Source organism: Kryptolebias marmoratus, linkage group LG13 (genome assembly GCF_001649575.2).
Source record: "Kryptolebias marmoratus isolate JLee-2015 linkage group LG13, ASM164957v2, whole genome shotgun sequence".
Lineage (NCBI taxonomy): Eukaryota > Metazoa > Chordata > Actinopteri > Cyprinodontiformes > Rivulidae > Kryptolebias > Kryptolebias marmoratus.
The window spans coordinates 23310114-23322175 of NC_051442.1; the positions used below are offsets into that span (position 1 = coordinate 23310114).

Below are 12062 nucleotides of genomic sequence, written 5' to 3' on the forward strand. Positions count from 1 at the left end.
AACAAACTACTCACAAACCACTGCCACACATAAACTATTTACAAACCATTTCACTGTTTCTACTTCAAATTCAGTGTCCAGTTACATATTTTTAGGGTGCCCCCTTTAGTTGCACAAAGCTCCGGAGCTTTGCTGACATCACAGCTGCCACCCGCTCCGAATGCTCCTTCAGCTCTTCCCGTTCTGGCTCGGAGTCACTTGCAGGCCTCGAACGACAAAAATAATAAAAAAAATCAATTTTTCATTCATTAGTTATAAATACATTCACACACACACAAAAATGGCGGTGCTTCGTCATGACTACGGTGTCCGCCAAAATGTCCGCCGCCGCCCCCCTCCCCCTACCGCGCCGTTCACGGAGAAAATAAAAAGAAGGAGCTTCTTCATCCATCCTAGCTTCGCGTTTTCATTCACACAAACACCTCTCCATTTTCTGTGGCTGCTCTGTTTTCAGGGCTCTCCACAGCGAGTCCCCCGCTCCATCTAACGTTTCTGTCCTCACACAAACACCGACATGCTAAGCTACTGACCTCCACCCCCCTACCTCATTGTACACAGCTAAAACGGACACAGCTACAAAGTAAATAAAAGACGGAGACTTTTTTTCTCTCAAGTAATACTTTAGTAAGTACTTTGAAATGCACAAAATCTGTCTTTAGAATGATACATATAGTTACTATGTTCGAATATGAAACTAACTTAACTATCCGGACACTTAGCACACACACCGATAAACAAAGCGCCGTCTATAAACAATGAGTAACATATAAACAGTAAGCAGCATATAAACAATGCGTACTTGAGGAAAAAAAAGGTTAGTACTTACTGATCAGGGACGTATTATCCTTCGAGATAGGCATCACTCTTTTTATCAGATATATCCCGGTATAAAAAGTCGCTGTTTCTTTTCTTCACCAGCTCCAGAACTTCTTCTGTTGTGTATTTTATCTCCTTTAGTCATTTCGCCAGCTTTTATGTCGAAAAAAGTCCAAAAAACAGTCTTCACCGCATTTACGCGCAGGACGCATGAAGCAGCCTGTCTGTTAGATGGTAATACGCACTCTGGATTGGGAGAGAGAAAAAGTTCCGACCCCCCTCCCAGAAAAATCACATGACCGGAATTTCATTGGCTACCGGCCTGTGGTGTCAGAACCGGCTTGGGGGCTGACTGACCGGAGCTATATGCTTGCAAATGAGGGGAGGAGACTTTCATGACTTTACGCATGGGAAATTAGAGGGGCTCTAGGGGGGCAGAGAGCAACCCAGTTGGTCAGACGAAATGTCAATCAAAAGTGGCGCCAAAACACCGCTATTTTGAAATTTAAGTTTATAAAAACAATAAATGTAGCAAAAACTATACAGATTTGAATAGAAAAGGCAGTAAAACGGCCCGTGGGCGGGCCGCAGCGTAGTATGGGGTTAACTGACCCACTCAGTAACAAAATGCCCATTTAGCCATGCACAGTAATAGCAGAGCAGCTTTTGAACATAGATTAGAACATATTTTCCTGATCAGTCATTCCCCTCTTCTCAACAAGGAGCTCAAAGCAGCTTTAGTCCTGCTTTTAGTCCTTTAATTCTGTAGGCATTTTCCACTGTTTGCAACTCTCTCGCTGCTTTTGGGCAGATGAAAATGTATAGTGTAGGGGAAAGGGTATATTTTATTATGAGATGGAAACGTTTGAATTATTAATTCATAAATTATAACATAACAGGGCACCACCCTCTCAACGAGGGAAATATAATTTAAATCTATAAATTTTAGTTATCAGTCTCGACATGCAATTACCCTTGCAATTATAAGTTCTTCACTTCGGATTAAAATCATAATCATATCAAAACACGCACACTGAATAAAGTTTTTACACTATTTATGTGACTTTTATTGAATAAACAAATATAAACATAAGTTATGGCAGGTTATGAAAATATTGCACATTTGAAAATAGTAATAAGATACTGATTGAAGGATTGTAATGGCATGGAGGTTAAACAGAAAATCTACTTCAATCGAAGAAGTTAAAATTTTGAGGCAGAAGGGGTTTGAGAAATTAACTTTGCTTAATAGAAATGACAGTTATTATTATGGATTTGACCACCTGAGCAAGACTAACTCCAAGTCCAGCTATGAGCACCATCAGAAGCCAGCAAACGGTTCAGAGAGTTTATCCTACCAATAGAAGGATCCGTCTGGCCGCTGTCTCTCGGTACCAGTCGGGAACGTTTTTAGGCCACGGCGGGAGGAAGGTGACCGGGAGATGTCGTCTCCGGGAGACTTTCCATCAGCAGGATCTGAGTCGAACCTTCGGCCGGTTCCGGTCGTCCAAACAGTCGGCAGCTCATCTTTAGCGACAGGTGAATGACTCTGGGATTGACGTTCGAAGCTGGTTCGATGGTTAGGCTGGGATGAAGAGTCGGTCTCACGAAGGCGACACAGGTGAATTTGATAAAGACTCGGACTGTTACTTATTTAACTGACTTACTACATTAACGTCAATCTCGACTGCAGAAATAAACTGAAAAACTTATTAACAAAAATTTGGTTTCAAAACAAAAAAAAAGGGATTAAGTCAGCAACAGAAAAACGAGGAATAAAAATTAAAAATAGACTGGATGAGGGAAACTAACAAAAGAGGGACGGACAGAGAGGGAGAGATATGGAGAGAGCAACAGAGCAGCGCGGAGAGCTTCGTGCTAGACCTTTTAAACAAAGCAGGGGGTTGGCCTAGTCCAATCAGAGCCGCGGTTCTCAAAAGAAGGCGGGAGTTTTGATGGTCATTTAGCCAATGAGCCGTGCTCCTCCTCGGAGGAGGCGTTTTGAGGGGAGAGAAGAATCTTACGTGATCAGATCTTTGTGTTCCTTTTCTGCCTTTAAATTAAATTTAATTAGCACTAAGGGGAAACAGACTCAATCAGTGATTAAATTAAGTTTTCTCACATGAAGTTGATTCTTTAGAACTCAAAGAATTATGGTTATTAGCACTGTAAAACACATATATCGATACCCTTGGAACCTGATGGGAGGATAACGTTAATAATGTTTTCATATGATATCTGATATGCAAATGAATGAAAGCAAAACAGAAAACATATAGGCATATAAAAACATTAAAGATGAAAGTGTGACTCTTGTAACTAGAAAGGAGAAAAACAATGTTGGCAAAAATATCACATTTTAGCATGAGGGTTGCAGTCCAAAAACTTATTTTGAACAGATCTGAAAGTTCACATTTGATAATGTAGTTGAACTATACTGAGCAGAGACCAGGGTGCTGTAGTACTTGATGTTAACCAGACCACTTTTGTGTGTTGATTCTCAGGATGTAAATTTCTTCCAAAGTAGTACGATTGACACTTTGATTTCATCTTTGGAGTCGAGAGGTCTGAGAAAGGGGTGTAAATCCTTACGTTGATATCATTTATGCATTCTTTTAGTCTGCTGGAAAGCGGTATGTTTTCTCTTCTCTTGATAAGATCAGAGAGTCATCTGGGTTTCTTCCTCCTAAAACAATGGTGAGTTAATTTAGGTGAAACCCTGCCCCTTTGCAGAGAGCCGTTGATGCAAACAGAGTCTGGGAAGGAAGAATTTGTGGATTGGGAGTTATCTGGTGTTTCTGTAGTCCCTAAGTCTGACGTATGACCCTACAATAGTATGGGTTTATTTACTGTTTACATCTTTAGTTTAATGCCTGTTGTTACAGAAATAATATGCTCACCATTTGGGCATTTTCTACGTCTATAGCTCACTTTGTTATCATGATTTTGGACCCTAAAAATGGTGGCACCAGGAGAGCAATATATAACCTCACACAATCTCATGCCTATAGACAAGATCTACTTATCTCACTATCTGCTACAATGTCATATCAGTACTATCTATAATACAGTTTAACATAAGTGACAAATGTACTGCAAGTGAAATGATTTTGTGTCTAATCATTTACTGACCAACTTAGGTATTCAGTTGTTTATATCTTATATCATTTAGTTCATGTCACAGTTTCGTTTTTCTAAAATATTTGCACAGTTTCTAATGGTATAATGAGTGCTTTTAGAGTAGGCAACATTACAGGACTCAGTCTAACCTGAGCATTTTAAAAGTTCTCAAAACCTTCACTCTTCAAATACCACTTACATGTAAAAACTTAAATTTTCTCCCTTTTACATATTATGAATATCAACACCCTGTGAGTATCTGTCTGTCTGTAACAGATATTGGAAAAAGCTACTGCAATATTTTATTTAGCAAGTAGAAAATAAAATCTTATTTTATTCTGGTTAAAACTATATCAGTAAGAACTAAATGTACCTATTTTTTTTAGCTAAAACATAATTTCTTCAAATAGCAACTCAGGTACTTCTATTTCAACTTTAAATTCTTGAACAGGAAGGAATCAGAATTCCGACTCTGTTTTTGCAGAAAATGTAACTTTCTCTAGTTTTCTCTAGCTGCTGTATTTTGAGTCAGCTGCAGGTTGTACAGAAAATTTTTGACTGAACTTTATAATGGTATTTATGGAAAATTTAGTAAGATTTATTTACATTTTATTTTATTATTTGAATTATTCTTATCTTTTATTTTATTGTTTAGAACCTCTTACAAAAAGTCACTTCTGTCTGTGAATCAAATACAATCCAAAAGAAATGTATACAAAGACACATTAGAAAGTTCACATTTCATAATGTCGTCCAACTATACTGTCTTTGTCTTTGTTACCAAACGTCTTACTAAGAACCATAAAAAAAAATTGTTTTATTGAATTTTATTTTCTGTGTGATACTGTAGTGGTACAGAGAGACTCCACCTCACTGGATTCAGCTTCAAAAATCAGATCATGTGCTACTGTGGCCCTGATGTCCCCAGATGTCCAAGGAACCGCTTGTATGGAGATGCTAGTTGGGAGCCAGAAGAGGAAGGCTAGAAAGACCAAGATCACACACTTGGTGCGCACAGCTGATGGCAGCGTGTCTCCAGCTGAAGGTGAGTGCTGAATCACTGCTTCTACATACATCTACAGTGCTGTGAAGCAAAAACAGAAGAAATCTGAGAAATAGTGTTTTTACATCAGAGCATGTCTCAATAATTGTGCAGAAAGTTACCGTGGCACAACCTAAATATATAACAGTTATGATCAGGATGTATGTTAAAACATTAGACTAAAGTTTTTTATTTTTTCTGTTTTTTACATAAAAAATACAAATAAAATGCTTTGCTAACATTGTATCATGTTCCTGTGAATTGTACATTTGCTGTTTGTGTTTATTTGTGCAGGGGGAGCTGCGGAGGACAAAACTAGGGACCCTAACCAGGAACAGGATAAGAAGCCATTAACCCAACAGAATTTATGCAATGAAACAAGGTGCTACAGTGGTAGTCGTATTCCTGGGGCAGAGGATGCTGGGAGGAGCACCGTAGCACAAGAGCTACCTGCTTTTTTCAGCTTGACTGCTCTTGCTGAGGTTGCAGCCATGGAAAATGTTCACAGGTAAACAACCACAGGCTTTTCTACAATATTCTCCAGGGAATGGTATTGGCTGAAACAGAATATTGTTAGGCACAGGTTTGTAAATTGCATCATATTTTTATTGTTCCATACATTTTGAATTCTGATGGCAAACTTAAGTGTATTCAGACTCAGACTTGTGAGGTCATCTTTCTAAACAGTGCAGCAAGCATACTCACTAGAGACCTTTGAGGCAGAGTTTTATAGATAGGACGCCAAGGAATAGTTGGAATATCATTTTTCTGAAATGTCAATTTATTTAGAATTGCTTTGCACAAAATAGTTGACTTATTCAAACATCAACAAATTTCAACATAAACTGTGAACCTAACCAATGCAAACTAGTTAGTCTTTACACAGTTTGTGCAATAGTCAGGACCCATCCTTTATTTCCATCATTTTTATAGAATTGGACAGTAGGGTTGGGTGATAGGCTACAGATTTTCCATCGGCCATCAACAGTTCAACTACTGGCATTTGGTGATATATTTGCAAATGTGATTTTATGCATTTTTGTTTTTTCTTTTAGTTTTGTTTTGTTTTTAACAGGCAACCTTTATTCTCTGTGTTTTAAAAATGAGCTACTCATAACCTTTGACAAGAAATAAACCAGATCTGAGCAGCCAGCTCTGGGCTGAAATTAAAGCTACAGACAAATTTATCGGGCCGAGAATGGACAGGCTTAACTTCTGACATGTCCGTATTGTCCCAACAAGTGATATTTTTGAAAGCTGGAACCTGCAGGAAAATATCTTTTAAATAAACAACTTATTTTCCTGCCGAACTGTAGTGGGCTGAGGAGCGAGAGAACACAGGAGGAGAGGAGGTAAAGTGTAACCACAATAATTGTTAGTTCAGTTCAAACCTTAACCAACCATCGCTTTACTGTTTTGAACAAAACCTCAGTGTAAGAATAACAGTGAATAAACACAGATGGAGAAAATGGGAGTTTAAACCCAAAAAAGCCTCTCCATTCGCGGTGCGTGATGACGCACAGCCAGAAATCAAACATGGGGAAGCTGCCACAGAAAACTGATAATACTAATTAGAATAAAACAAGTAGTTTATTTTTTCACAGAGACTGTTTAACTGCTGATTGTTGATTTTGAAACAGTTCATAACAAAAGTAATCTCAGGCTACTATTCAAACAACAAAACAATAGGTCCAAATCATAAATCCAAAACACATGCAAATTCAAATCAAATTACAGTCAATTTATTCAAATTATGTTACAATACATTCACTTACAGTCCATTATGAAATGCCAGTAAATAACTTTGTTGCAGTCCCCCATCTTGAGCAGCACATTGACAACAATGGAAAAGAACAACTTTTTTTTTACAGGAAGAAACCTCCAGCAGAACCAGGACAGGCCATTATCTGCCTCGACCGGCTAGGATTTGAGGACAGGAAAGAGACGCAAACACAGAATGACCGGTCCAGGTGTAGTTTCTGTGGGAAGAAAAATAATGAAAAACATGTTTAAGATGGCAACAATTGCATCTATAAACCTGGAGAACAAAGCAAGTAAAGACAGCAGCAGAGTGAGGAATTGTGGTCAGTTTGTCCTCCAGCAGTCTAAGGGATAGCTCAGGAAACCCAAACCAACCCTAACTATAGGATTTATCAATAAAGAAAGTCTTAAGTCTAATCGTAAAAGTAGACAGGGTGTCAGCCTCACAGAAACTGAAAGTTGGTTCCTCAAGAGAGGAGCCTGAGAACTGAAAGCTCTGCCTCCTGTTCTACTTTTAGAAACTCAAGGAACCGCAAGTAAACCTGCAATCTGTGAGTGAAGTGCTCTGTTTGGAAAATATGGAACAATAAGATCTTTAAAATAATTTGAGGCTTCTTCAGGTTGTTAAGCCCCCTAACTCTGACCTGTGAATCATTCAAACATAAAAAGGCTCCTAAACTCAAGGGTTGAAACAATGTTGTGTCAACACACGAGACAACTTAGCAAAGTTTAAACTGGATCTTTAGACTCTTTGTTACAAACAGCCTGTCACAAAGAGACAGTTAGTTGGCAGCCACACTGTTGAGTTTTGTAAATATTGTCTTCTGTGATGTCCTGTTTCAGAGACCAGAGAGCCTTGGCTCAGAGTCAGAAGAAAGAGCTTACCCAGACTCCAGTTCTCATCTCCTGTGCTGATCAGTGAAAGGCTGCTGATGCTCTGATGAGAAGATGACACAAACAGTGATGTTGGAGCTTTACTTTCCTCAGAAGTCACTTGATCAGGAGGGCTTGGACAGACTCCCACTTGACTCTGGATCTGTGGGGTAGAAGCCCTTACCCTGTCCCTCTGCCTGTTGCTGTCTCAGTGTTTTAGCCTTCCTTTGGTCTCAGGAAGGACACCTTTCTCAAGGAAAAGTTTTGTGTCTTTGAACTGAGGTTGTATGGGGTACTTCTCCACAGTAAGTGAATTACAGGTGGTGGTCTGTATGGTCCAGTTTTTGTAAAGTAGACACTTTTGTCTACTTTACATAAACTGGACCATACAGACCACTGGCACAGAGGTCATGGAATGAGTACTAATGTCAATCAGGTCAAGCTACCAACAACAAACTAAAGCTCTTGTATCACCTTAAAGGCGCCAGACTTCTTTGACAAAATAGTCGTTTATGAACGTGGGAGCTGTTTTTCTACAGTTGTTTCAGTCAGATGTTGTGTAATAGATTTTAAAAAGATTTAGTTTTACAGTGGTAGACCAGCTGCTCCAGTGTTCTGTAGGGTCAATCATGGCTTTTGTCAACAGTCTTTTAGCTTTTCAGGTAGCCATGTTACTGCATCTGCTGTAGTTAGATTGTTACTTCCTCTTAAAGGGAAAAATTGTGTTGTTTTTAAAAGTGTGGTTGTTTGAGGTACCTAGGAGCAGTCAGGGTCTTACCTGTGGTAGACAGCAGCCAAGGAAATCTCAGGTTGTAGAATCAGGGAGGACTGGAACAGAGAGCCAAGTCAATGGCTCCCTGAAGAGGGGAAGTTGGTTCAAATATCAAGACATCTGAAGAAGAAAAATTGTGGATTTCTCAAGTGTCACTTCAGAAGTGGATGTTTTTGTTGCAACTTCATCCACAATTTGTGAAACTCAGATCACGTGAACACCATGTTAGAAAGAAACTCAGTCCATGTAGCTGTTTAATGCGAAAGTGATGTAAAATTCACAGGTTTTAACATAGTTTTAAATCATGAAAACTTAGCACAGTTTTGAACCTCCATGGTTTATTGTATTTATTTTTTTATTTTTTGAACCGAGCATACACTGCTATCAACTTCAGGTAAGACCCTGACTACTCCTAAATACTACACACACCCCACTTAAAAAAAACATGACAAATCCCTTTAAACTGATATGTTCTATGCATTTGAACCATGAAGACTTTAGATTGTTGTGTTGCAGAACTCATTAGCAACAGTACATTGCTTAGTAAGGAATGCTAGCCACCAAGTAATGTCTGTAATAAACTAATTATGGATAAGTACCTAATACACCACAATGCACCCCACTCCATCCCATCCCTTAGAGCTCCTAATAGGGTGTGTGGAAAAACTCAGCTGCTTCCCAATGCATGGCTTTCTTTATAGAGATGGTTCTTATAGATTTAATGTACACTGTTATGTTCAATAGAGGCCATTTTGAGGTCAAGCCTTGTGATAATGGGAGGTGGGAGTGGGGGTGACACAACAGTGCATTTTTAGAAAACTACAGCTTTCTGTCACTTTTTACCTCACACACTCCTGCTGTAGAGCTCCCTCCACCTATGGTGAAACACCACAGTATCTGAAAAAGTCTGTTAACCCTTCGATTGCCTCCAGCTTCAACCCAAAATGATATGAACCAACCAGGGTATGATTGTGAGTGAAATGGACAGACTTCAAGGAATAAGTACATCTTTAGTTTTTCTCTGTGACATACAATATATATACAGTTGTGGTCAGACATTTTCATCCACTCATCATTGGCATGGATGTCAGATTAATTTAGGGCTTTTAATGATTTATTGGAACTGGGTTTCTTCTCAGGGTGGAATTATTATACAACATATAACTTACAACTTCAAGAATTAAAAAAACAATTACACATGAACGCTTAAATATATGCATTCACACATCCTCAACTAAGTCTTGATTAAATGCCACTTAGCAAGTAGCACCTTGATCACATGCTTTTCATATTTATCAACAATATAATATATATTAATATAATTTTGGCTGGATATGTGATATTTGGTAGAGTTTATTGAAATTGGTTGGTTTCCTGGCACAGATTAGACCCTTAAGCACAGTCCATAAATATTACATTGGGTTGAGGTGAGGAATTTGGGAAGGCCACACCATAAGCTTTCAATTGTCTAGCTGTTGGTTTGAGGTGAAATTAAAGAATTTAGAGCAGGGATGTTCAATCCTGGTCCTGGAGGTCCTTAAGTTCTACAGAAGCCTGTTAATCACTCATTCATTCAAATCAGGAGTGTCACAGCACAGAGACATCTATGTTTTAATGAGTGATTAACAGGCTTCAGCAGAACTTGAAGACCTGCTGAAAAGCAGGGAAATGACTGAAACCTGCAGGATAGTGTTCATCCAGGACCAGGATTGGAGACCACTGATTTAGAGGTAGATCTCCACTATTCCATCTACTTTGTGCAATGCTTCAGTACCACAACATGATCCTACCACCACCATGCCTGACAGCTGGTACAGTGTTCTTAGGTTTGAAAGCCTCACTTTGCCTTTTCCAAACAAACTTCTTGTCATTGTGAGCAAACAACTCAATTTTTGTCACGACCATAACACTTTTCTCCATAAGGCATTTAGTTTGTCGTGTGAGCAGCTGCAGATTTCAGTCAAGCTTGAAGGTGTGGCTTTTGGAGCTGGGGCTTCTTTCTTTGTCAGCACCCTCTTAGTCATGGTGATGTAAAACTGTCTTCACTATGGACAGGGACACTGGTGCTCTAGTAATTTTCAGTTCATTGCAGGCTTGAACCTGGTTTGTTGCTGAACATCCCAACAAATTTTCCTTCATTTGAAGGGGACAGAAGATTATTGCTCAATCCAATAAATGCTGTCAAACAAACTATTTTATTGCTATTGAAGAGAAACTACCATTATCATTATCTATCACTATCATTCTAGCCTATAAAAAGGAAATTTCAAATAAATCAATAAAAGCCCAAAACTAATGACATTCATGCCCACAATAAGTATATAAACATCTGACCATAACTTTATATAGATATAGATAATGTGTGTGTGTGTGTGTGTGTGTGTGTGTGTGTGTGTCTTTGTGTGTGCAGTACTGTGCAAATGTTTTAGGTAGGTGTGGGGAAAGAATGCCGTAAAATATGAATGCTTTCACAAATATAATGTCTTATAGTTTGTTTTTATTAATAATCATACCAAGTGGATGAACAAAAGAGAAATCTCAATGGTAAATAGTTTACACTCATACAGCCCATTTCTAACTTCACCTAAGCTCTTTAAAATGTGTTCCTTCTGAGTTGATTAAGTTGTCTACTACCAACTCAGTATTTGTTGTGACCACAATTCTTTTCAATACATCATTAATTCTTACAGTTGAGTAACCTGGTCTTGTTTCCACGTCAGTGGATAGGGTATCTGGTTTGGCCTAATTTCTTTCATAAAGATCAGTTCTGGTCTGGAAGAAAGGTGCAGTGGAAGAAATGCTCTGGATGCTGCGATTGTTGCACGGAGTAGGACAGCTGTTATCCGCCGGAAATTTCAGGCTTTACGGCGCCTTCAGCTGGGGGACAGACGGCATAAATGTTGCAGGGTAAGCTAACGCTGTTGTTTTCTTCGCTCTTTATGCTTGCATCTGACCACACCCACGACCAATGAGTGAACAGGAGCTAAGCTTGCGCCACCAACTAAAGTGGGGCCGGCCCGGCTGGCCCTACTCCAAAGTAGAGACCAAAAAAGCAGGGACTGGCCTAGAAAAAATGCTGGTGGAAACGCGCGCAAAGCAAGCCGAGTAGAGTGGAGCAGGGACCTTTGGAGCCGGTGGAAAAGGGGCATTTGTGTCCTGTTGCAGCGCTCAGTCTTGCCATGGTGTCTGACCTGTGACGTGAGGCTGTCTTCTTCACTTTGATAACATAGTTTAGCTGTTTCTCAGCCCCTTTTTATCCTCCTACAGAAGAGCGCAAACCTTCTCCAAAGCCATAGGGGTCATTAGAAATTGTTGGATCTGGATCATGATGCAGATCACCACCAAAATTTAATCACTTGTTTTTTGTGACTGCTCCATTTCCTGAAAATTTCTTCAAAATTTGTTCATTATTCATTCATCCATTTTCTTTACCTTATTGTCCTTTTCGGGTCAAGGGCAGCTAATGCCTATTTCCAACAGTCACTGTGAGAGAGGCGGGGGACACCCTGGACAGGTCTCCAGTTCATCACAGGGACACATGGATACAAATGAGACAAAAAACCATTCACACTCTCACTGACACCTAGAGATAAGTTAGTTTTTAAGTAATCTTGCTATCAGACAGACTGATGGACACTACTGAAAACATAACCTCCTTGGCAGAGGTAACAATTAATT

At 39.3% G+C, this 12062-nt stretch overlaps 1 protein-coding gene across 5 annotated transcripts in view; it reads left to right on the forward strand.

Moving 5' to 3' along the window:
* LOC108247198 (BBX high mobility group box domain containing) overlaps positions 1–11292 on the forward strand; it is a 46917-nt gene extending 35625 nt beyond the window's left edge. For all 5 annotated transcript variants that reach the window (XM_017435140.3, XM_017435142.3, XM_017435139.3 and 2 more), the window contains 3 exons: positions 4787–4981; positions 5273–5486; positions 7583–11292. In XM_017435140.3, the coding sequence (XP_017290629.1) occupies positions 4787–4981; positions 5273–5486; positions 7583–7661 (488 nt within the window). In that variant the 3' untranslated portion in view covers positions 7662–11292. The remainder of the gene's footprint in view (positions 1–4786; positions 4982–5272; positions 5487–7582) is intronic.
* The last annotated feature ends 770 nt before the right edge of the window (positions 11293–12062 follow it).